This window comes from Syngnathus typhle, linkage group LG16 (genome assembly GCF_033458585.1).
Source record: "Syngnathus typhle isolate RoL2023-S1 ecotype Sweden linkage group LG16, RoL_Styp_1.0, whole genome shotgun sequence".
NCBI classification, from domain to species: Eukaryota; Metazoa; Chordata; class Actinopteri; order Syngnathiformes; family Syngnathidae; genus Syngnathus; species Syngnathus typhle.
Window position 1 is genome coordinate 10,851,849 of NC_083753.1, and position 25,127 is coordinate 10,876,975.

A 25,127-nucleotide genomic window follows, 5' to 3' on the forward strand; every position below is an offset into this window, starting at 1 on the left:
TCATTACGGTATTAATTTTTGCCTTTCTATGCAAACGAGAAGGGCGTGTCTTAGTTACATTAACCTAAACAGGGATGGCGCTACGCAGGGGGCCAAGGGGGGCTGAATTCCCGTCAGGGATCTGTTTCGCCCCAGTTAAGCACCCCAAGCATTTAATTAGATATTGTAAAACACATTTATTTATTCACATAACATATTCATTTATTTACAATTATTTTGTCATTCATTATTTTATGTGCTCAGAACAATCACTCTTTCCATGTAGTTATAAACAGACTCAGATGGGTAAAATTGGTTGTAGGTGTGCTAACATCTGATTATTATGTGTGTAAATTGTAAACAACAAATAGGATGCAAATAGCGTTGTCCTTGCCTGCTTCTTGTTTGTCTCTTGAACGATTGACAGACCCTGATTGGACAAGAAGCTTGTCCGTTTTCTCTGCAGGCGGAGCTTGTGGAATAACAGCGCAGCTCCATCTTTGTTGGAAAAGGATTTGACAGGAGCTTTGACCTGTGTGGATGAGGAGGATCGCGACACGGAGAGGAACAAGTATGCTCCCACTCCCACTCTCACAAACTCGGCTTTCTAAACTGCTTCTCGAATAGCCAAAGAGTGGTTGCACCCAGTGTGAAGGATTATTGCAACGTGCAAAAATGGCACATTTTACGCTCGCCCCGGACTGGTGAAAAACACCGGGGAACTGATGGGAGCCACGGACTTAAATTAAATCCTCCTCGGTGAATGCCACTGAGAATCTCCTACGTGACAGAAACCGAGACCAAGTGCGGATATGGCTGACAGGACTGCTCCAAACTGCCACCTGAGACTCGAGTGGGTCTACGGATACCGGGGACACCAGTGCCGCAACAACCTCTACTACACAGCCGCCAAGGAGATCGTCTACTTCGTGGCCGGCGTGGGAGTGGTGTACAACACCCGAGAGCACAAGCAGAAATTCTACCTGGGGCACAACGATGACATTATCAGGTAGAGTGCATTTCATGAAAGAGTTGCTTTTTGCATAAAAAAGCTGGCGTCACCTTGCGTAATGCGAGGAGACGTCAAGGTGCAAATAGTAACGTGCGCGTCAATGGGTGGGGGGCTCCGGTGATTTTGCTCAAGGACACTTAAGCACAGCATCCTCTATAATCATCTGTCAAAATCCTTCTGGATGATTCCATCAAATTTAGCTGGATCTGTTCAATAATCTTCCTGCTCTTAAGAGGATGTATTGGTTAAGCAAAATAAATGCATGGAATTTGAATATTTGATAGATGAGTAATATTTGAATTTAATTGTGAAGAATTTGCTCTTCCGATTTTCTCACCATTTCATCTAAAGCAACTGTCAGATGTTTTAATTTGACTTTCAGAACACCCTAGATCTACAGTAGCTTATCTATATCTAGATGTCTATCAATCAATTGAACTTGTAAGCTTGTTCAATTCAATTGTATTTTACATCCACTTTGTCAAAAAGTCATTGTGAACTTATAACACACATTATCCAAATGGTAGGAAAGTGGTTCGATAGGTTGAGGGTTTGACAGGTTTTTTTCTTTTGTTAAATTTGCATGGTCACCCCTTGATTACCCTGAACAAAATAAGGAAAAGCAGTTTGCGATTGGCTGGCAAACAGTCAGTTGCCATAAACTTATTAATTTAGCATTGTTCATCCATCTAAGGTAAAGCTTTTACATTCATTTTAGCCATTATGTCATCAATGAGATTTGGGTGTGGTCATTGAAAATGAATTTCAATAAAACCCTAAGAGGAGCTGTTTCAAAACAATAAAACCAAAAACAAACAAGCACTTGCCCCAAAATACTCATGATTAACAATAAACATCCAATCATTGCATAATTTTTTGATTTACGGTTTTATGGCTTTCAATGGATTGCATAAAAACTGAAGCGAGCCCCTGAGAAAAAGGGCCTGCATTTGTCTTCCACAAACTCGGAGTATGTTGTCATCAAACATTGAGGCACCTGCTTTTTGATCAAATGAAGATAATGCTCCCTGATGATATTCGCGGCTTTCCCAGCATGCCACACGACAATAACATGTGTCCAACGCTCCAGTGCTCGTGTTGATGTACGTGCGTGTTGGCCTGGAGATAACTAGCACTATATACTGTACTCTGTCGTTCCTCAGCTGGGCTCCTGCTCCATTATTCATTGGACTATAGCGATACCAAACGCTTGCTGCCTTGTGGGCGAAGGAACTCACACGGGTGGTGACTGAGTGAAATGTGTGAATTTGCATTGGCGGTAGAAGCAAACATGTTGGACTGGGAAAATAAAAGTTTCTTTATATTACCTCGTATACATAAGTTTACAACATGACTTCAGCATTTAAAATCCCCAAGCATCACAGAAATGACGATTTTAGACGTAAATCAATCTCCTGAAGTTTATTTTCAACATCCTTCTGAAAGTAGGACACAATATAACAATGCCAAAACAAGTGTGTCAAGGACTCGGACTCTGGGAAACAAAAACGACATTCATCAGACTTTTCTTTGCAGGCAAAAAAAGATACATCTCTTCTTTTATTGGTGGATGGGAAACTAAAAGTTTCGTTTAGTGTTGTTTACAAATCTCTTCCCATGCTTTATTTTATTTTATTTTATTTTATTTTATTTTATTTTATTTTATTTTATTTTATTTTATTTTATTTTATTTTATTTTATTTTATTTTATTTTATTTTATTTTATTTTATTTTATTTTATTTTATTTTATTATTACTCATGTGTTTTTGGATGACCCCACCCAAAAATGCCAAATCAAGCATTTCTCCTTCCGTCTTTTGTTTATTTAGTTGTCTCCGGATCAATGAGTTTTCTCCTACTGGTTTTAACTCCTACTTATATATTTTTATTTTAATCTCCCTCTCTCTGTTTTTAGTTTTAAGTACCTAGTGCACAGGCAGGTGTCTCAGATGAAGTTTGGTGGGCAGATGGATTAAAATGTGGAAAAATCCCATACATATCCCCAGAAATGGTTTAATCCTGACCTCCTTTTAAAATCACATGAAGGCAAAAGCAGACAAAGCCAAACATTGCTGGAGAATGTGACTCAGTGTTTTGCTTTCATTTGTGCTTGGATGTCACAAAGTGACAATGTTGTCCTAAAGTGGATCAATAAATAAATGTCTGGGTGATTGATTGTGCCATGTGTCTGTCGGGCTCAGAATCACCTTTCTGTGCACAACTGGAGTGTAATCTTTGATGGTTTTATTGATGCAAGATTTATATGCATATGCAAAGTAGCTGCATGAAACAAAGTAAATCAGAGCTTCAGAACATTTTCCGCTTCAAGCTGTTCCATGGACAGTAGGGACATGAGTAGTCTCATGTTTGGGGGCAAAGGAATGCATTTGCATGCAATTAAAAGTGCTATTTTCTTGTGAGTTTATCCTAACGTACTTTGTAACTTTTAAGGTTGAAGGGAAGGATGCTGCTCTTTTGTTTAGAAACCATTCTCCTCTTAAAAAATAATAACCATTGCCATTAAATATTAAAATATATTAAAATAATGTGTTCCATTGTTTATATTTTCCGATCAAATAAAATAGCAAAGGCGACATGACGAGCCGCTTATGTTCGTTATTCTGCTGAAGTGAGAATGATGCTGAATCGCACTGTTTTTTCTTAGCAATATATTTGGAAAAAAATTAATCAAAACTGGATTTCTTCTTTCAGAGACTCTTCAGGTTCCGTGCTCACCTTTCCCTGATTTTACCGCATCTTATTGTTCCAGTCATTTGTCTCGGTGTCTGAATCTTATTTTTAACAACGTGGCTCCGATTATGTAATTTTATAAAGAAGTGAGCTGAGAAACTATGCCAGGTGGGTTGAGAGGTTCTACAAAGAAGTAAAGAACAAGTGCTGGGTGATAGATCAAATCGCATCATCTCACCCAGCTTTAACCTCTTTGGAATGTTCCACCTCTTTTAATAGAATAGTAAATCAAACAAAAGTGGAATTAAAAATAGCTCATGATGTGAACGATAAAGCGCAAGAGTAGGTTCGGTAAAGATATAAAAAAAAAAAAAATCTTGAGCTGGTTTGTACTGACTATCTACCTCGTCAGCTGTTCTCCCTTGTACATTCTGTCAGGTCTGTTTCTAAATTCGAAACATTCTGTAGGGCTCTTGGCTAAACAGTCATTCTGATTATAATGGATACAGGCCACGAGGAAGAAAGCAAAAGGATGAATTGCCCAGTGAATCTGGAACGTGACCGGCGGCTGTGAAAAGCTTGGGTGGGGCGGGCGGATAAATGGGTGGATGGATGGTGAGAAAGCTTTCTGCAGCATGCTGTTGCTCAGCTGTAGACCAGGAGTGCTTCAAGTTGGGACGATTATGTAAGAGCATATGCCTGGTTACACGAGGACCCCCACCCCCCTGGATACAATTGGCTAGGTGAATGTGATTGTTCAGTATGTTGGACAGCTAAAGCGCTGTGCAAAAAGTCATCACTAGCTTAGTTAGTGGCCAACTTTTCACATCGTCATTGGGTTGAAACTGAAGCCGCACTGCTGTCACTGTGGCATTTTAAATTGTGTTAGCATCAAACTAGCTGAGACTAAGCTATATGTTTGTAAGATGAGTTAGGTATTCGGTTAACTATGCAATTCCTGTAATTCTCTTTATTGTGTGTGTTTTTGTTTTGTTTTGACCACTTCAGGCAAACCGATATTGACTCTTTATGAAGAACTGTTTGTTATCGGCTAAACTGGCCTTCCCTTGCATGTGAAGAGTAAAAATATACATGAAAGAAATAATAGTGATTATATTCAATTACTTTCCATTTAAATTCTCTGGTCTGTCCGTACTTTACATGGATTTTTCTTTTTGATCCAATAATGTCAATGATTTCACCATTAAATTTATAAGGCATGAGCGAGCCTTATTTCAAGGTATCGGCACTTGCGACAAAAATCGATACAGGAATTGGCTGCTCTTTTGTGGCCATTTTACGATCAGAAATAGAACATAAAATTGCCAATAATTTCATGTCATTTTAAGGATAATTACTAATAGGATGGGATAATGGTGGTCCAAGATTTTTTTTTTCTCAGCGCTGTTTTAACAAATGAGACGATATGATTCCTGAGAGTGAAACTGACTGCTTCTCGGCAGTCCCTTTGAACATCCTGCAGGCACACACTAAACTAGGTTATGTATGTATGTGTGTGTGTGCATGTGTGTACGTACACGCACATTTGTGTTAAGTCATCCATGTCACCTCATCAAGCTGCCCCTCTCCTTCGCCGTTCAGCCCCAACACGGCCTTAATGTGTTCATCTCATCATAGTAGTTTCCGCTGGAAGGTGAATCCGTCTCGCAGCACACACAGACAAACAACAAGCACGCAAAATGGCTTTGCTAATTGTTTTGTTTTCTTTTCTCCCAATTTCTTTACAGTTTAGCTCTACATCCCGAGCGTGTGTTGGTGGCCACGGGGCAGGTGGGCAAGGAGCCGTACATCTGCGTGTGGGACTCCTACACTGTGCAGACGGTGTCCATCCTCAAAGATGCCCACAGTCATGGCGTTGCTTGCTTGGCCTTTGACCTGGAAGGACAGGTACAGTTGGGAAATTATTATGACATGAATATATAAAGTAAGATTTCACTTGGATTTGGATTTGTTTTCTATATGATAGATTTATTAGGCAGTTTATAATGGACAAAAATGAAATTAGATTTATTTAAAGTGCTTTTGCCTACTTATGTGCATATAGTTGTGTCAAAATAAGCTCATCGAGCTCTATTGCAGATCAGAAGGTGAAATTGAAGAGGTTTGTCTCTGGACTTGATTTTTTTTCCTGTCAATTTCTGGATTTGAATAGGTGCCAAATGTTTTTAACCTTGGCAGAGGACCGCGCTCTTTTTGTTTTGCTACGGTAGGCTGTCAGAGTGTCAAAAAGGCTGAGCGCAGATAATCTTCGTTGAAGGACGAATCACAACTCATTTTAAATGACAGTGATTACGACTGCAGTTTTGTCTGCAAAGCTGCACTCAAGCATGTTACAATTATGAGACAATGACAAGCGTAATTACACGAAGACCAAAAATAATAGACTTTGCTATAACATTGATTTAACATAAAACAACTATTGAGAAATAAAAGTCTTTTACGCCCTAGGAAACAATTTCATGATTTTTACCTCTACGTGTCTCTCATGCAAACGCTTGTCGTCAAGTTATACCTCCTGCATTTTGCCGTGAGAAATAACCCCATGTTCTTTTCCTGCATGGCTAACTAGCTGTGGATTCAGATATAAAGTGACAGTATTTAAAGCAGGAGGAAGCTGCGTCGCTTCCCGGTGAGGTCCTTTTATTCATCGCTCGGTATTCAAAAGAAGTCAAGACCATCCCGAGGGAACCGGCGTCGCCATTAGCCGGTCCAAATATAAAAGCAATTAAAAAATGTGGACAGACGTCTTCTCAGTGTGGCGCTAACCAGAGGAAACATGAAATGGTTGTTGTGATATTTCTGGAGCCACCAGTAAACTCTTCACCCTGGAGCCTTGCTGGAAAATAGGAATGTCATTTTGAAAATGGTGTGATTGTGTTTGGAATTACACGGCACATGTTTTAAGAGCATGGCTGAAATATTGTTAGTGGATCAAAATGGACATCCCCTGCCATGCAAAGCAGGCAGCGGAGTGTATTTCCATAAGAGCGGGCGGCTATGTTCACTTCTGCTCGGCTGCTCCTGCCTACTCACTCGGTTCACTATAGGAGACTCCTCCAGCAAAAAAAACACTCCAATGAGCTCACTGGAAACGCCAAAGGCCGGACAACTGTTCTGCTCTGCTCTGTTAGCCATTATTATTATTCGCTTTTTTTTATTGTGGCCTGCCATGCCAGAGTGGAGGTAACCGAGCCGAGCAGCTTTGGATCACAAACTGTAACGCGGTTATTTTATGTGATGTGTATTTCTGTCTGCAGTGCTTGGTGTCCGTTGGTTTGGACTCTAAAAACACAATCTGCGTGTGGGACTGGAGGAGAGGGAAGGTTCTGGCTGCGGCGCCGGGTCATACAGACAGGGTAAATAAATTCTCTCCGCCAACACCATCATTTGCAAAATTGAGAAACTTCTTCCACTTGATTGTGAGCTTTGCAGAGCCTTTTTTAGCGAATCAAAAGGGATTTTCTTTCAAATGGTGATGATGACACTACTGTTGTTTTTGAATCCAACCCACATAGTGTAACACAGTCCACTCAAACGCTCTCCTTTCATTTATCCGCTTCAAATCCGACAAGCATAGCTGCAAAATAAGAGATTGAAGAATCAGCGCTCAATATGTGTCATGTTGAGAGTCCATCTCTGATGTGTCTATCGCCTTCTCCTCCCCTGCAGATATTTGACATATCTTGGGATTTGTACCAGCCCAACAAGCTCGTAAGCTGTGGAGTCAAACACATCAAGGTAAAGGTGCTCCGTGAGCTTTTCTCTCTTTTTTTTTTTTTTTTTTTAACGTCACAGTGTGAGTTTAATGTCGATTTGGGCTCCATCTAGAGCTCTCAGATGACTCACTAGAATTTGCAGCAATGTCGAGAGAAAAGGATGTTGTCTTTGGATGATGCTTTTCACAGCGATCCAAAATACAAGCTGCAGCTGCTCTAGCATCCTTTATGTCCCTGCCAAAATGATAGAGGCAATTAAAATGTCAATATGGATGATTATGGGCATTGAAATGACAATGTTTGCCACTTCTACTATACCAGAAATATAAATGTGCTGCATTTGACCTCCTGCATATGTTAAGTATAACATCCCTCATCTCAATCTCATCTGCTTTGAACTCTTCCTACTACTGCCATGGCACAGAAACCTCCGCCGGCTACCCCCCACGTCACAATGCCAGCTTAGTCCTCGCCCTCCTCCTTCCTCCCTCTACACTGGTTTCCCCATGGCAAGGCAATCCAGCTATTGTCCCATATAATTCCCCAGCCTTTACCCTGCAGACCATGTGACATCTGCTCCCTGGCCCTGCGTTTGCTCAGTGATTATAGCATTCAGAGCATCCAGGAGATTTACTGGCAGTAATCCACTCACTCGTAGGCTGAGGGAAACACAACTTCTGTGACAGATACCAGGGCTGCGGACAACCTACTCGTTTTTACAGATTGTATTGTTTAGCCTTTTTGTGTGTTGGTTTGGTCAAAATATCTCAAGGTTGAACCTCCCAAAAAAATTCCTTCATAAACATAATAATACTCTCTTTAGAAGACATGGATGAGGAATGAATGAATTAATTTTTATTTCAAACGTGATTTAAAGAGTAAAAAACAACAAAAAACAAACAATATTCATCACTGTTCGAAAAGGAGTTGGAATTAATTAAATGAATTAAATTATTATTTATCTTAGCGTAATTAGCTATACCACAGTAAACTACAGCCAGAATAATTAACATTGTTCAATCAATAACTCGTTGTCGGCCTTGAATCCAATTTGGTTGTGTGACTTGATTGATTGATATAAAAGACTTGACTGATGTCAACTCAGTACTGTAAAAGAAACCATTTAGGTGGTAATTATAGAAAACTGAATTGCAAGAGACATTGAGATGTCAGAATAGTCTTGGAAATGAAGTGTTTTCATAGCACTGATGTGAATCGCCACAGGATTGAGTTTGACTCAATGCGGATGGACAAGAACTGTGCGAAAACTACCTTGCAGCAACGCTCATCTACTCTTTCCGAGTGCTCTTTGCTGACCCTCGCTAGCGTAGCACTTAACACTCTGACATGGCTCAGGGTTACTGTAGTGTGACAGAAAGAAAGTGGCCCCGCTGCTGAAGTGCATTCCCCTCCATGGTCCCGTATTTTCCGGACTATAAGGCGCACCTAAAAACCTCCAATTTTCTCAAAAGCCGACTCAAAAGTCCGGTGCGCCTTATATATGGACCAAATGGAGAATGATGGATGGTTGGAACTTTAACTTTTAAAGTTTACTGATCTATCTGACTGTTTTGTTTTGTACTTATTAAAGTAAGCTTTACATATTTATTTTGTGTGTTGTGTGATATTAACATTAGTGATATATTGTTATTGTTTTCACTATTTCAAGTTATTATATCGTGATCGGATTAATGGTGCGCCTTATAGTCCGGTGCACCTTATAAATGGACAAAGTTTTAAAATGGGCCATTCATTGAAGGTGCGCCTTATAGTCCGGAAAATACGGTAATTACAATAAGAACATTGTCTTAGATTGTAGAGCAGATATTCCAGTCTTATGTTGCCATATATAAATATTCTTGAATTGTTTAGTAGAAATGAATTGTTTTAGCATAGCAGCAGATTTTTTTTTCGCCACCACTCATTTCCACTTTCCTACATTGCCCCACTGAATTTTCTGCTTCTGTCGCCGTCCTCATCGTAACCCCTCTTCGTCTCCACTCAGCAATTCAAATAGCAAAGGGATTAGCCGCTGCCCTACTCTCGCTGCCTTATCGGTCGTGGGCAGCCAGGGCTGTGCAGTCACGCTGCATCCGTCCTTGCAACCCATGTCGCGTGCTGAAGTACAATCCCATCCCACCTTCTTCAGAGCTACTCCTACTTTGTTGCCTCTTGTTAACATGACATCTTCATCATTCAGGAGGCAAATTGTGATTTTCCGTATGTCAGGTTCTTTTCATCAAGTCGATTTGTCACCCAGTTAAACATCGCTAGACTATTAATAAACCGACACATAGATCAATATTAGCCTGCTGGTGATGAGTGTGTCTCCCCGTGCCGCTAGTCGTGTTTCAGCATTTGAGAAGCTCATTTCGATCTTATCTCGATGCAGACAGAGCGCCTCCCTTTTAGCTCTCACCACCTCTTTGATGGATTTAGCCCTCAGACGAGGCTTCGCCCATGAATCCCGATGACCTTACTTATAAATAATAAGCATGCTGGTGTCTGTGAGAGTGCGCCTGTGTCTGTGCATGTTGATCAGATAGTTAGAACACCAACGTGTGTTCTTTCACGGTGGTGTGCACGTGTGAGTCAAACCATGCTGATTTTCTGATTTACTCATTTTCTCTTGTACCCAAACACTCAGTTATTGTCCACTTGCTGTGTCACAACAGGATTACGGGAAGCATTATTAGCCGCCGCCACCTTTCACTCTTTTCTGTGTGTGTAGTTCTGGAGCTTATGCGGCAACGCTCTCACGCCCAAACGTGGAGTTTTCGGCAAGACTGGGGATCTCCAAACCATCCTGTGCCTGGCTTGCGCCAAGGATGAGGTCACGTATTCCGGTGCCTTGAACGGCGACATCTATGTGTGGAAAGGGATCAATCTGATGAGGACTGTGCAAGGGGCGCATGGGGTAAGTTGAAACTACATTAAATGACAATAAAATCATCCAGAGGCTGAGAAAATCAATTAAAATACACAGCATAGGTGGAAATGCACATGCTTGCTTGATTCTGCTCAATAGTGAAGGATCAGTTTTTTGCTGCGTAGGATTAAATTATATCTATGGGATCAACAGCTTTGTTAGGGAATGTGGGGGAGGGGATAATAACGACAGTACATTTTTTGTACCGCCAAATATTTTACCGGGGGTGCAAATAAATCGATAAAGGCAAACAACTAAAAGCCGTAGTAACAAGGTGTGTTGCTGCAAAGGCAACCAGCCGCCCTTGCTTCTGTCACAGCTCATTTCTCGTCCACTAACAGCCTGTCATTTCCTCCAGTCAGGGATTTTCAGCATGAACGCTTGCGAAGAGGGTTTTGCCACCGGGGGACGAGATGGTTGCGTCCGCCTGTGGGATCTCAACTTCAAACCAATTACTGTCATTGATCTCAGGGAAACGGAGCAAGGATATAAAGGTGATGTCAAATAGCCGTCAATCAGTAAAGGTCACGGGGTAAATTAGGTTCACCTCACCAAGTGGCATATCTACACCATGCTGCTTTAGTCATTCTGTTTTTTGTTCTTCCTACTAATACGCCCTTTCTTTTTTCTTCCATTTGCTTTATTTTGTGTATCTTGGATAACAGTAGCTAGAAGCGAAAATAGCAGAGGTGGGTAATGAGGGCGGATTTAACAGCTGTCTTGTTTGTAGCCGTCCCCGTATTGGTCTCTTGTGCTTAGTGAATTTGTTTTACGACATATTTTTAGATATCAAATACATACCGCATATGCTCCCTTCATCCAGCGACTTATTAGCTTGGCAACATGCCGTCATGTATTTCTGTTCTTAGTAATTAACCACCTACTGATGGCTAATTACAAACCCTGTCTTCCATGTTGTGTCCCGGAATGCAAATGGGAAAATACTTGGACTGTATGATATTGATATTTTTACCGTATGTGTGTGTCTAGGGCTGTCTGTCCGTAGTGTTTGCTGGCGGGGAGACCACATCCTGGTGGGCACGCAAGATAGTGAGATCTTCGAGGTGGTGGTCCACGACCGCAACAAGCCTTTCCTTATCATGCAGGGTCACTGTGAGGGCGAGCTGTGGGCGTTGGCCGTGCACCCCACCAAGCCTCTTGCTATGACAGGCAGTGACGACCGCTCAGTCAGGTGAGTTGTAATATTATACGTATCAATAATTAATTGAGGTCTATAACATCAATGCATAATTAATTATGCGAGAGATGTTTAGTTAATTTGTTTTTGCTCCTCCACAAGGATCTGGAGCCTTATCGATCATGCATTAATAGCTCGCTGTAACATGGAGGAGCCGATCCGCTGTGCCGCTGTCAGCACCGATGGCATTCATTTAGCCTTGGGAATGAAGGATGGCTCGTTCACCGTTCTCCGAGTCAGGCAAGTATACAATTCAATAAAAGACTGTGTCAATTTTTTATGTCTGACCATTTAGGCTTTATTGAAGATTTTTTTTTATGGCCCTACAGAGATATGACAGAAGTGGTCCACATCAAGGACAGGAAAGAGGCTATCCATGAGCTGAAGTATTCCCCCGATGGTGCCCATTTGGCTGTCGGCTCCAATGACAACTCAGTGGACATTTATGGTGTTGTGCAGAGGTACAAGAAAGTAGGAGAGTGCATTGGCTCCAACAGCTTCATCACGCACATGGACTGGTCTACGGACAGCAAGTTCCTCCAGTCGAACGATGGCAGTGGCAGGCGGCTCTTTTATAGGATGCCAAGTATGTTCTAGTTGCTTCCTTATTCAAGCTGCAAAGTTTATTTCTCGTGGTATAATATTTGTATCTTTTCTTCAGGTGGTAAGGAGGTCACCAATAGGGAGGAGCTAAAGTTGGTTCAGTGGGCATCATGGACATGTGTGCTGGGCCCTGAGGTCAATGGAATCTGGCCCAAATATTCTTCTGTCAATGATATTAACTCAGTGGATGCTAACTTCAACAATCAAGTCTTAGTAACAGCCGATGACTACGGATTAGTCAAACTTCTACGATACCCGTGTGTAAAAAAAGGTAAAGAAAATATCCGTCATTCGTATCGCCTTGTTGAATTTACGTTCTATTTTTCTTTATCTTAGGTGCAAAATGTAAAAAATATTTAGGTCACTCGGCTCATATTACCAATGTAAGATGGTCACATGACTACCAGTGGGTGATAAGCATTGGTGGAGCGGATCATTCGGTCTTCCAATGGAAGTTTGTTCCAGAGAGAAAGTCCAAAGAAGTTCTGCATATTGCACCACAAGGTTCGACTCTTTTCAACTTCCACAATCCTTCCCCATTCCATCACATTTAAACACTAATTCAATTTAATCCATTCAATATGAATGAGAGTTGGATTGTATAATTGCATTGTCATCGCCAAGTCATTATTTTTCCACAGACAGAGTGCAGCTGAGCTCTCTATAATTAAAACACACCCTGAGTGTCTTTGCTTTTCATTTTCTTAATGGACCTTGTGAGAAGCTTTTCTTAACTCCAAGTCCAGTTTATTGCCATTACTTGGCTGAGCATCAGTGTGCAGCATCAGCATCCTGAAACAGCTTTCTGCTTAATATGATGGCTTTTCACGTTTATTCGAATAGCACAGTTTAGATTTTTTTTACCAGTGAGGTATACTCAAACTATGTTTCCATTGTTAGAGACTTTGGCAGACTCCAACAGCGAAGAGTCAGACTCTGATCAGTCAGATGTGCCTGAGATGGACTCGGAAATCGAGCAGGAGACTCAGCTTACGTATAGAAGACAGGTTCGTAATGAACTGCGACGCCATCCATTTTGACTGTATTAAGCACACGTGCTCCCGTTTCAGGTTTATAAAGAAGACCTACCTCAGCTCAAAGAGCAGTGCAAAGAGAAAGATCGAGCAATCGCCTTGAAGAAGAGAGAGCGAGCGCCTGGGAGTGGATTGAAGCTGCATTTTATTCATGGGTGAGATTTCACTTTAATATGGCCAATTAGTAACAAATTGTTTTTATCTAAAAAGTGTATTATTTTAATTTCCACAGCTACAGGGGCTATGATTGCAGAAGTAATTTATTCTACACCCAGACCGGTGAAATTGTCTACCATGTGGCCGCTGTTGGAATCGTGTACAACAGACAGCAGAACACCCAAAGGTTCTACATGGGCCACGATGATGATATTCTCTGTCTGGCCATCCATCCCCTCAAGGACTTTGTAGCAACAGGCCAGGTATGCGGAGAGACGATTGCATTGCTTGTTCTCTAGTCTGTACTTTCAAATGCAACAGAGAAACTTCAATTGACGATTTATGGTTGTCCAGGTTGGTCGAGATTCCTGCATCCACATATGGGACACAGAAACATTGAAACCGATGTCTGTGTTGAAGGGTTTTCACCAGCTTGGAGTGTGCTCTTTGGACTTTTCAGGTAATGAATCAATGTTATGTTATGTTATGTTATGTTATGTTATGTTATGTTATGTTATGTTATGTTATGTTATGTTATGTTATGTTATGTTATGTTATGTTATGTTATGTTATGTTATGTTATGTTATGTTATGTTATGTTATGTTATGTTATGTTATGTTATGTTATGTTATGTTATGTTATGTTATGTTGTTAGGATTTTTTTTTAAGAATAAAAATGAATTAACCAATCAGACAATGTGTACGCAAAATATGTCCGTATGCTAACAGGGTAGACAGTGACAGGGTGGCATTTTTTTTTCCTAATGTTAGCATTTATTAAGTGGATGGAAAAGCATCATTTAGCAATGTATTAGCATGCAAACTGTTTACTGGTATCAATCACCTCACTTGAGTTCCACCACGTTTTCTATATCCTGCTAACAAGGTGGACATTTTAACACTGCCTTGATTTATGTCTTGATTTCCACTCCACAGCGGATGGCAAGCGCTTGGCCTCAGTGGGCTTGGATGACAATCACACCATTGTGCTTTGGGACTGGAGAAAAGGGGAAAAGCTCTCAGCTATGTGGTGAGTGATGGTCCTAACATTGCTTACAATGATGCCGCAATCCGGAAACAGAAAGAGCTCTGACAGTGCTTTGTGTTCATTTTAAAGATTATTAGAGCTTCTCTCTTTAAATATGGACGTGAATAAATGTGGATTCAATTGGAGCCACTTAGGAAATGCATGGATGACAGTGTGATTCATGGTTCGCAGAAGGGGAGAAAGGGAATTGCCTTTTAGATTAAGGGGCTGCTCCACTGCGACACTTAAGCCTGCCAAGGTTTGAATAGTTTGAGTATGCCCCGAGGCTCCAGCTGTATCCATAATGAATGAGAATTAGTTTCAGTGCTCGTCTTCTCGAGTGCGTGATATGTCAGATTTTATTTTATTTTCATATTTCCATGATAGTACTAAAACGTTTTGCAAATGTGATCATTTGTCCCAATAGCAATTACATAACCACAGTGCGGGAAATATTTTACTGGAAAAACATCTCAAAATATCTTTTTTTTTTTATTTGTTGCTCAGCCCACTTGATGTTCATATTTAGTCTCAACTCAATTTAAACTGACCCTGACGGGTTTGGAGCATTGCATGTTGTTTGCAACTCAAAGTGCAGAGACAGCTTGGAGCACCACTAATCTGCTTTGCAGACCTTGGTGGAGGCTGTGCAGTGCAATGGTGAGGAAAAGGGCCTGAGAGGAGTCTTCAGATGGGAGACAAAGAGTGGGTGCGGGAGGATGAGGCTTCAGGGTATACCATGAAGAACATGGGCAAGGAATGGCAAAAATGGATTCAATAAATTGTACTTTAACTTCATCGTAAGACAAAAATAGATTCTATTAATCTATCCATCGAGTTTTACAGACTTGCCTCACCCTCATGGGCAATTTAAGTAGATTTGTCAAACTCAATTTTGTCAAGGGCTACATAAGGGTTACTCAAACCATATAAATGTAAAAGCACATTATTATTTAATAGCTTCATCACATTATATACAACAAACTGATCGATTAAAAGTAACTACTTATCGCTGATATTTAATTTGATTTATGTGCCCTGCAAAATTCATTGTCATTTTTGTAGCATCAAAACATTGGATAATAATTGTCTCTCTATATAAATAAGTATATGAATTATTTGAAAGTTTTGAAATGAAATGTGTGCATCCCGTTTAATTTTACTGCCATGTTCGTCAACAGGATTACACAAAATTAAAGGGGTAATTTGCATAAATCTGAAGGAGGGCACAGGAAGAGCACATTTGATGTACAATGTAAAATTCGGAACACATCCAGTCGGCTTCATTAATTATAAACCATCTTCTGTTTTCAGTGGAAGCAAAGACAAGATCTTTGTAGTGAAAATAAATCCCTACCTGCCTGACAAGCTCATCACCGCCGGTGTAAAACATATGAAGTTTTGGCACAAAGCCGGTAAGAGTTTATTAATGCTGACAAGCGGCCACGATAACGAGCTGAAATCTGTCTTCCGAGCGATCCATCTTACAGCGTCTACGCTCGCTCTCTCAGGTGGTGGACTAATTGGGCGCAAGGGGAGCATGGGCAAGACGGAGACGATGATGTGCGCTGCCTACGGTTGGTCGGAGGAGATGGTCTTCTCGGGCACGTGCACGGGTGATATTTGCATCTGGAGGGACATGTTCTTGATGAAGACCGTCAAAGCCCACGACGGCCCCGTCTTCAGCATGCACGCTCTGGAAAAGGTAATAACTGCACATTAGAGCAATTTCAAATAATAAACCGGCCATTAATAATCTTCCTAGGGGGTGCGCTGTGATATTAATTTGATGTCTACTACTGACATGTTCATTCAGCTTTGAATATGTCATTGCACAATCTCTGCAGGGATTCGTGACCGGAGGGAAGGATGGTATAGTCGCACTCTGGGATGACACGTTTGAAAGATGCCTCAAGACTTATGCCATCAAGAGGGCGGTACTAGCTCCAGGCTCCAAGGGTAATATAATCATTGGTATCCATTCTCTCCAAACACACTGAGTACATTCAATGGGTCTTGCCGAAAGGAATTCTTCTCGTGGTCTAGCGTGACTTTTCAATTCCGCAGGCTTGCTTCTGGAAGACAACCCATCCATACGTGCCATTTCTCTGGGCCACGGCCACATTCTTGTGGGAACGAAGAATGGAGAGATTTTAGAGGTGGACAAAAGTGGGCCTATTACTCTGCTGGTCCAGGTGAGATGGCAAAGCTAATATTTCTTCCAAACACCATTGAAGGGGTCACCAAGTTACTTCTTTGGTTAAGTTTTAATGCAACTAGCTATTTGTTCGAAACACACTTCTGAAATGACATCAGGCTAATTATCACAATAATTTAAAATAAATCATCTAACAAGGGAAGAACCATTTACTGTAATATCAATATGCAACACTTTTATTTTTAAAATCTAACAATTTCAAATCACTTATACAACATTCCCAGGAAATCACAATGTCCAGAGGCAGCAATGGCTGTATTGTTATTTGGGTTCACACATACAAAGCTAAAAAAAAAAAAAATCCTTCCATGCTACCGTGCTGCCGGCGGTATTTTACACAGCCCAAGGGGATTCCTATTGACGAAAATAAATCGTAGCCATAAAGACTCGATCGTTAATATCCCGAAGTGGCTCGGCTCTGTCTCCGAGTGAGGGCCCCGTTGTCTTTAGGTTGTCGGAGTGGTATTGATCGCCCGTTTTAAATGCTTTACAATTACGACTGTATTCTGGCTAATGGGATCAATCAATCAGGGAAGAGTCAAGTAAAGGTCGATCACATCTTTGTCAGAATTGAAGTAGCGTTCTTTCAGGTGGTTTGAAGCCTTTCCTTTATTGAACCTCACCGTATATCTCGTACTATACACCTAAAAATATTCAAATTTTGTTATGCAGGGTCACATGGAAGGTGAAGTCTGGGGTCTCGCCACCCATCCCCATCTCCCCTTGTGTGCTACTGTCAGTGATGACAGAACCCTGCGTATATGGGACCTCTCCCCCAGTCACTGCATGTTGGCAGTGCGTAAGCTCAGGAAAGGTGAAGTATTTCCTCTTTTTCGTCACGACCCGACAAAACGTGCATCGGTCCCAGGTCATTAACAAACACCCTTCACAGGTGGCCGCTGTTGCTGCTTCTCCCCTGACGGCAAAGCCTTGGCGGTGGGTCTCAACGACGGCAGCTTTCTCATCGTCAATGCAGATACTTTGGAAGACCTCGTGTCCTTCCATCACCGCAAGGACATCATCACGGACGTTAAATTTTCTCCAGGTTTGTGGCTCCTTTGTGATTGACAAAAAAAACGTCAATTTGTGACTTTTTCTTCCCTCTGTTCAGTTTCTGGCAAGTACCTTGCGGTGGCATCAGCAGACACATTTGTGGATATTTACAATGTGATGAACAGCAAACGGGTTGGAGTATGTAAAGGGTGCCTCAACTCGATCACCCACTTGGATTGGGATAGGCGAGGTAAACATCTTATTTACTGTAAATGACCCTTGTGCTGTCTTGTAATAACTGTCAAACCATGGTGGCCCCCGTGGGTGCTTTCATTCTCAGGGAAACTACTTCAAGTCAATACCAGTGCCAAAGAGCAGTTTTTCTTCGAGGCACCTCGAGGCAAGAGGCAGACTATCCCGGTCACTGAGGTAAGCTGGGAGAAGAAACATGGCGGCGTCTGAAGCAGAACATGATGTAATGCAGAGGTGTCAAACTCAAGGCCCGGGGGCCAGATACGGCCCGCCATATCATGTTACGTGGCCCGCGAAGACAGATATTTGCATAGACTTTGTATCATTACTAAAATTACAAATTGTCTTCACTTTGCTTGCAATTCTTATTACCATTTGTTAAAATATTTGATGTTTTTACTAGTCTCTAATTTCAAAGCTCGTTATTGATCAATTTGTTTTGTAGCCTACACCGTATATAGAAGACGTTGACAATCATAACGGCCCTCCGAGGGAAACTATGATTATGATGCGGCCCGCGACAAAAAAAAAAAAAGAGTTTGACACCCCTGATGTAATGCATACTTGTATGTCTTAGGTGGAGAAGGTCGACTGGTGTTCGTGGACCTGTGTCCTCGGTACCTCCGTTGAGGGCATCTGGCCTGTAATCAGCGAGGTGACAGAGGTGACCTCCGCTTGTCTTAGTCATGAGAAGAAGGTGCTCGCCACAGGAGACGATTTAGGATACATCAAACTTTTCAGATACCCCGTTAAAGTAAGAGACGATGCTCGGCGCACAGGATAGTGTACTCTGGCAAGTTGCTGAGATATCTTTCATTCCTAGGGCAAGTATGCAAAGTTCAAACGGTATGTGGCACACAGCACGCATGTTACAAATGTGCGGTGGAGCCACGAGGACAGTCTATTGGTGACGGCTGGCGGCGGGGATACGTGCCTCATGATCTGGGCCCATGAGTCTGAGACCCACAGGGAGCTCAGACAGTGTGACAGCGAGGAGTCAGACATTGAGAGTGAAGATGATGGAGGTGTGAGAGCAGCTTCTTTGGGAAATTTCCCGGCCGTCGGCATCTCTCGCTCACTCGTGCTTTTCTTCAGGTTATGATAGTGATGTCACAAAAGAGAATGAGATCAACTATACCATCAAGGCCTTATCCACCAACATGCGCCCCATGACTGGTGTAAAACCACACCTGCAACTGAAAGAGCCTTCTGTGGATGAGAGGTAATTTCAAATTTTCAACATATAAAAAGAGAAAGTCCTCTTTTGTTGACGTGCTTTTCTTCCCTATAATTTCAGCTCTATACTTTGACCTTTAAAATAACTTGCGCCTCATCTGCTCTTCTGCCTTGTATTCTGTCATTGCCCTGATTCCTTCTTTCATTCCATCTGAAGACAAGGTGTGGTCAGGTAAGATTTTAAGTTTTATTTTTGGGGGAAATTGCATCCAAGATAAATCCTCAGTAGTGGTGATGATGATTTATTTTTTACCTTAAGTCCGGTCTCAACCTAGCATATCGCTAAATCTATCATATAAAAATATGTTTCAGATAGAACAAACTATTCAACCTACAATGCTTCAGAAAGATAATGTGCCTTAAAATAACAGAAATCATGTGATGTTTTTATTGTAATCAAAATAAATTTGCTTTTCTGGAAGAGCTAAAATGGTACGATGTAGGCATAGAGACTCCACAAGGCAGCAGATGTCCTTGAAATGGACTTTGGTTGTCATGGTTACATGGTGCTGACTTCTTGGTTTTACGTTCCTCAGTGGCTGAGGTGTTTTTTTGAAGTGCAAATCCAGTGAGCAGCATCAGTGAGTACCATGTAAAACATTTGAAGTAATTATTATTTTTTATTTTTTTTTATTGCTGCCATGCAGAGGTTCCAGGTAAGCCAATAGTTATTTTTACAAATGTGTACAGAGAGCTGTCTATTTTGTGGACTGGTGTGTATCATCACTATTGCAATCGGTGATAAGCGGCCGTGTGTTTTTCAGACCTCCTGTTAGCAGAGCCCTGCCACTGCCCGAGAAGCTGCAGACCAACAATGTCGGCAAAAAGAAGAGACCCATTGACGTAAGAGTGACTTCATTTTTGTCACTATAAATATATATAAATAAAAATGCTCTTAACTTGACGTAATTTCATTTCAAGATTTGTGAGCTGCTCCAACAACCTCTCTCTTAAATCCAGTGATGATTTCAGCTATGAGCTGGCCGTCGACGTCGTCATGGCAACCACTTTTCTGACTTTCTGATTGCCTGCTTTGACTTTCACCGCAGGACCTGGTGTTGGATCTGGTGTTCGGTTACCGTGGCAATGACTGTCGCAATAACGTGCATTACCTGAATGAAGGGGCGGACATCATTTACCACACGGCCTCGGTTGGCATCGTGCTCAACTTGACCACCTGTAGGCTTCACCGATGTTATTTTTTATGACGCTGTCGCCAGAATAACAACATTATATTCTCTCGCAGCCTGCCAAAGTTTCTATGTTGAACACAGCGATGACATTCTGTGCCTGACAATCAATCAACACCCAAAATTCCCCAACGTGGTGGCAACTGGCCAAGTAGGTATGTTTGTGAGACGTCAGCAGCTGCTCGCTCCTCTTTCCTATTTCTCCAAGTAGCCACCTTTCCCACTCCCCGAAATATAAAATGTAACCAGAGTGCTATTGAGTGTCTTTTGAAAACACGCTTATAAAAGTAATGTAATCAATAAAAATAATTTTCTGTCCTTTTAGGTGACACTGGCGATATGTCAGGTGAGTGTAAAAAATGTGCCTGAAGGTTTGAAAAGAACAAATTTACATTGTCATCACCCTCTGTCGCTCGCTCAGCCACGTCTCCGTCGATTCACGTGTGGGACGCTATGACCAAGCAGACGTTATCGGTGCTGCGCTGTTTCCATTCTGGAGGCGTGTGCTCCGTCAGCTTCAGCGCCACGGGAAAGCTTCTTCTATCTGTGGGCCTGGACTCGGAACACACCATCACCATCTGGAAGTGGCAGGAAGGTACAAAATTGAGAAAATCCCTCTGACTGTCCTCGGTTCACCTTATGTGACCTCTGAACTTTTTCTCCCAGGTGCCAAAGTGGCCAGTCGGATCGGTCACACGCAGAGGATCTTCGTGACTGAGTTCCGTCCAGACTCGGACACTCATTTTGTCTCGGTGGGAATCAAACACGTGCGCTTCTGGACACTAGCCGGGCGAGCTTTGCTTAGCAAGAAAGGAGTGCTGAGCTCCATCGAGGACGCCCGAATGCAAACCATGCTGTCTGTCGCTTTTGGAGCGGTAAGTGCCTTCAAATCGTTATCAATCGGCATGAAGTTGGCTCGCTGTTGATCTGAGAAAGTATTTGTGTTCAATCGCTGCTTTTGCTATCTAATTTGAAATGCTGCTGAAGTTTGTGCATTGCTTGCTCTGCTGTCTTAGACCACTAGACTAGTGCAGATTTGTTTTCTTTTCAGAATAACTTAACATTTACAGGTACCATAAGTGGAGATGTATGTGTGTGGAAAGATCACATTCTTGTAAGGATAGTGGCCAAAGCTCACACGGGCCCCGTGTTCACCATGTACACAACCTTGAGAGATGGCCTCATTGTCACTGGAGGCAAGGAAAGGCCGTAAGTTACGCGTCGTTGTTACGGATTTTGGGCAAGTCGCCCGGTTTTATTGGAACTGTTTGCTTTCACAGGTCAAAGGAAGGAGGAGCTCTCAAGCTCTGGGATCAGGAGTTGAAACGATGCCGAGCTTTTCGATTAGAAACCGGACAGGTTATTGATTGTGTGCGGTCTGTCTGCAGAGGAAAGGTAGCTATAGAAAACAGAATGCTTGAGCAAAGAGCCCATCGTCATTGGATTTTTTTTAATCCTCTTTTTCCTATCAGGGTAAAATCCTGGTTGGAACCAGGAATGCAGAGATCATTGAGGTCGGGGAGAAGAATGCGGCATGCAATATTTTAGTGAACGGTCACATGGACGGGCCAATTTGGGGATTGGGGACACATCCGACTAGAGATGTCTTTCTGTCTGCTGCGGAGGATGGGACCGTTCGACTATGGGACATTCCGGAGAAGGTCAGTCCTGTCCTGAATTAATTAAAAATCAAACCATCCGAATTTAATTGGATTTAAATTTAACATGAAGTTGAGTCCGACTGTAGCTGTTCATCCTATCTTTTCAAACGGTGACATGAATTAAGCTTCAGTCTGTAAAATCCATGATTGATTCTTAAGGCACTTGTTTGACTTCTGGATCAACAGAAGATGCTGAATAAGGTGAACTTAGGTCACCCGGCATGCACCATCAGCTACAGTCCTGAGGGAGACATGGTGGCCATCGGCATGAAGAACGGAGAGTTCATCATCCTGCTGGTTGCGTCTCTCAAAATCTGGGGCAAGAAAAGAGACCGCCGTTCCTCTATCCAGGATATTAGGTGAGATCAGTAGAAAAAAAAGGTTTGAAGTGATAAGTCGGTCAAGAGCTTTGTCTCGCTTGTAGGTTCAGTCCAAATTCCCGCTACCTGGCCGTCGGCTCTTGCGAAAGCGCCGTGGACTTCTACGACCTGTCACTCGGGCCGCAGTTAAACCGCATCAACTGTTGCCGGGACATCCCCAGCTTTGTCATGCAGATGGACTTCTCTGCGGACAGCATGTACATCCAAGTGAGGAGCACTCAGCAGTGCGAAGAACCTATTCGTCCCGGGCCCGGTCCACTTTATGATCCTACTTTGACTTTTTGAATTAGGTATCCACTGGTGCTTACAAGAGGCTGGTGTATGAGGTGCCGTCGGGGAAGCAGATCACGGACCAAACCCACATTGACAGAATTACCTGGGCCACCTGGACCAGGTCAGAGAAGAATCACGATAAAATATTTGTGGTTAACTAGTCACACATTTGCCTTTTACATTTTTGTTTCCTGTTCACCTATTTATTGTTTTTGTGCTTTTTTTATGGAACGTAATAAGATTCCACAATATGAGGCCAAATGTTGTTTTTTTTTAATTGCTGAGTGGTCTTTCTTCATTGTGTACAGCGTCCTCGGCGACGAGGTGGTCGGCATCTGGTCGCGGAACACAGACAAAGCAGACGTCACCTGCGCCTGCGTGTCCCACTCAGGCCTTAACGTCGTCACAGGCGATGACTTTGGAATGGTCAAACTCTTTGACTTTCCATGTCCGGAGAAGTTTGTAAGTACCTTCAATCCTGCTTCTTATGTTCATTGTTAAAATTGTACCTCTAACACATTCTAGTGGCTATTTTTATTTCAGGCAAAACATAAACGCTTTTTGGGCCATTCGGCTCACTTGACAAATATTCGCATCACAAATGGAGACCGCTTTGTGGTGAGCGCTGGTGGAGATGACCGAAGGTATGACTTGAAATCCTAATTCTCCAACAAATTCTAATTCTCCAACAATAAAATGTCAACATTGTCCGATGTGTACTTTTGTAGCCTCTTTGTGTGGAGGTGTGTCCACGCCCCCCATTGAAGGTGACATCCAGACCAACTGGCCTGTCGCCTTCCGCCGTGTCTCTCCAGTCAAGCGTAAAAGCTGCATTTTAAAAAAAGCAGGAGCAGGCCCGGCGGGCCCCAACGTGAGGAATAAGTGTGACGCTAACTTACTGCCTCAAAACATGCTGCATGCACATGTGCACATTATGGTGTGAATTGTGAACAAAAGTGGCGTGCATTCAAACCAACTCCCATCATTATTTAAATAAATTTAAAGTTCATTTTATATGTACTTATTAACTAAAGCAGTGGTCCCATTTGGAACATTTGATGTTAAACTACTCATCTTGGCCACGTTAAAAAAAAAAGAAGTAAGCTTGCAAGAGAGCAAATTACCACAGACTGATGAAACGGAGCCTAAAACTTCAAAAAGACAGATGCGTTTAAAAAACAGTTCTGAGGGATGAGTACCGTATTTTCCGGACTATAAGGCGCACCGGACTATAATGCATCATGTCAGATTTTTAATCCAAATCAAATCATTCTCCATTTTATCTTTTTTATTTCAACTTCAGACGCAACAAATTACTTTATAATCACAAAATAATGATCCATAGTCTTTTTCATTCATGATTCATAGTCTTCAGCGGGCCACTTATGATTGATTTCATGACAAAATGCTTCGGGCCAGTTTAAATTTAGAAATTTGGTCCATACATAAGGCGCACCGGCACACTGTCGGCTTTTGAGAAAATTGTAGGTTTTTAGGTGCACCTTATAGTCCGGAAAATACGGTAATCTTATCCCGAAGTTGAAGGCCTATTGTTTACTAACGATGCCATTTAAAAAAAAAATACTTGTAGCAAACTCGATTCGCCTTAATGTACGTGTTATGCTTATGAGGTGGTTTTTTTTTTTCATTTTGGATCACATGGTCATTTGTATGTGTGTTGTTTCTTTTTACTGGTAACTCCAAATTGTGTGGCCTTCCTCCTGAATGTAACATCCACTGTTATGTTCTGGATGTCAGCATGCCAAAGCAGACTATGCACTGTACACCCGACCCAGTCACTGTGTCACCCTGATGGTTTATTTCCGTGCTTGTGTTGTGGTGCTGGTGGTTGTTATTGACTGGTTAATCCCACTCATGACTTGTTAATGAGTGCAGATGTGTTTAGTGTTTGTTCGGGGGTGCGCATGGAAGACGATCTGTCTGGAACACCCTTCTCCTCCTTACCCCGGAAAAGAAAATAGCTGTAACTTGATGTTCTAAAATGAATGCACCCCTAAACTATTTCACTCACTTTACAGTGCGCTGCTACAATGTATTATCGTGACATTTTCATCGGTGTAAATAAGCGTTTTGTGTAATTGGACATAATACTTAAATGGAATGTCTTATCTGAAAGGGAAGAAAAAAAAAAACAGCTAAATATTTTGCTCGGTATATATAAAACGACATATTTTGATTTATACCAGTGTAAATATCATTTGTAGATATTCTTTTTGTATATTTTTGTGAGATGTTTCTTAAAGTCCGCTTTAATAAAAATAAAAAAAATGAACATGGGTTCTAAGCTGTGAGTGTATGATGTTATGATGTGTGCAAATAGAAACCTATTTAACCAATGTGATCAAACTATTGGTGCTGAATTATTAAATAAATTTTAAAAAAGATTTCCTGGTGGCTCTTTTTTCTTAGTCAAACATTTTCTTCACGATTTCCTGACCAACTGCGAGGAAAATTATGGTGATAATCTATAATCGATACCAAATAATAAAATTTGCAACAGTTAATCCATTATGTCAAATCATGCATGAAATAGGT

At 41.8% G+C, this 25,127-nt stretch overlaps 1 protein-coding gene across 2 annotated transcripts; it reads left to right on the forward strand.

Annotated features, from left to right (window-relative positions):
• Positions 1-461: 461 nt before the first annotated feature.
• eml5 (EMAP like 5) lies at positions 462-24,942 on the forward strand. 2 transcript variants are annotated; one of them, XM_061301785.1, is made up of 44 exons: positions 462-988; positions 5,432-5,591; positions 6,962-7,060; positions 7,374-7,442; positions 10,152-10,337; positions 10,708-10,843; positions 11,340-11,541; positions 11,650-11,787; positions 11,877-12,133; positions 12,209-12,421; positions 12,487-12,654; positions 13,051-13,157; positions 13,221-13,339; positions 13,417-13,603; positions 13,695-13,800; positions 14,278-14,371; positions 15,683-15,783; positions 15,880-16,073; positions 16,216-16,327; positions 16,436-16,563; positions 17,259-17,400; positions 17,479-17,631; positions 17,698-17,829; positions 17,920-18,008; positions 18,409-18,585; positions 18,655-18,856; positions 18,927-19,053; positions 19,225-19,239; positions 19,715-19,723; positions 19,832-19,910; positions 20,117-20,246; positions 20,314-20,412; positions 20,583-20,603; positions 20,679-20,852; positions 20,924-21,132; positions 21,309-21,466; positions 21,538-21,652; positions 21,730-21,918; positions 22,105-22,277; positions 22,343-22,505; positions 22,589-22,692; positions 22,880-23,033; positions 23,115-23,215; positions 23,300-24,942. In XM_061301785.1, exons 1-44 carry the CDS (start codon positions 792-794, stop codon positions 23,334-23,336), a joined length of 5,925 nt encoding a protein of 1,974 aa, XP_061157769.1. In that variant the 5' UTR covers positions 462-791; the 3' UTR covers positions 23,337-24,942. The 2 variants fall into 2 exon arrangements, 1 of the variants encoding a protein (XP_061157769.1); XR_009718420.1 differs by lacking the exons at positions 19,715-19,723; positions 20,314-20,412; positions 20,583-20,603; ... (9 more) ...; positions 23,115-23,215; positions 23,300-24,942 and adding an exon at positions 19,604-19,648 and having other exon boundaries at positions 20,117-20,138.
• The last annotated feature ends 185 nt before the right edge of the window (positions 24,943-25,127 follow it).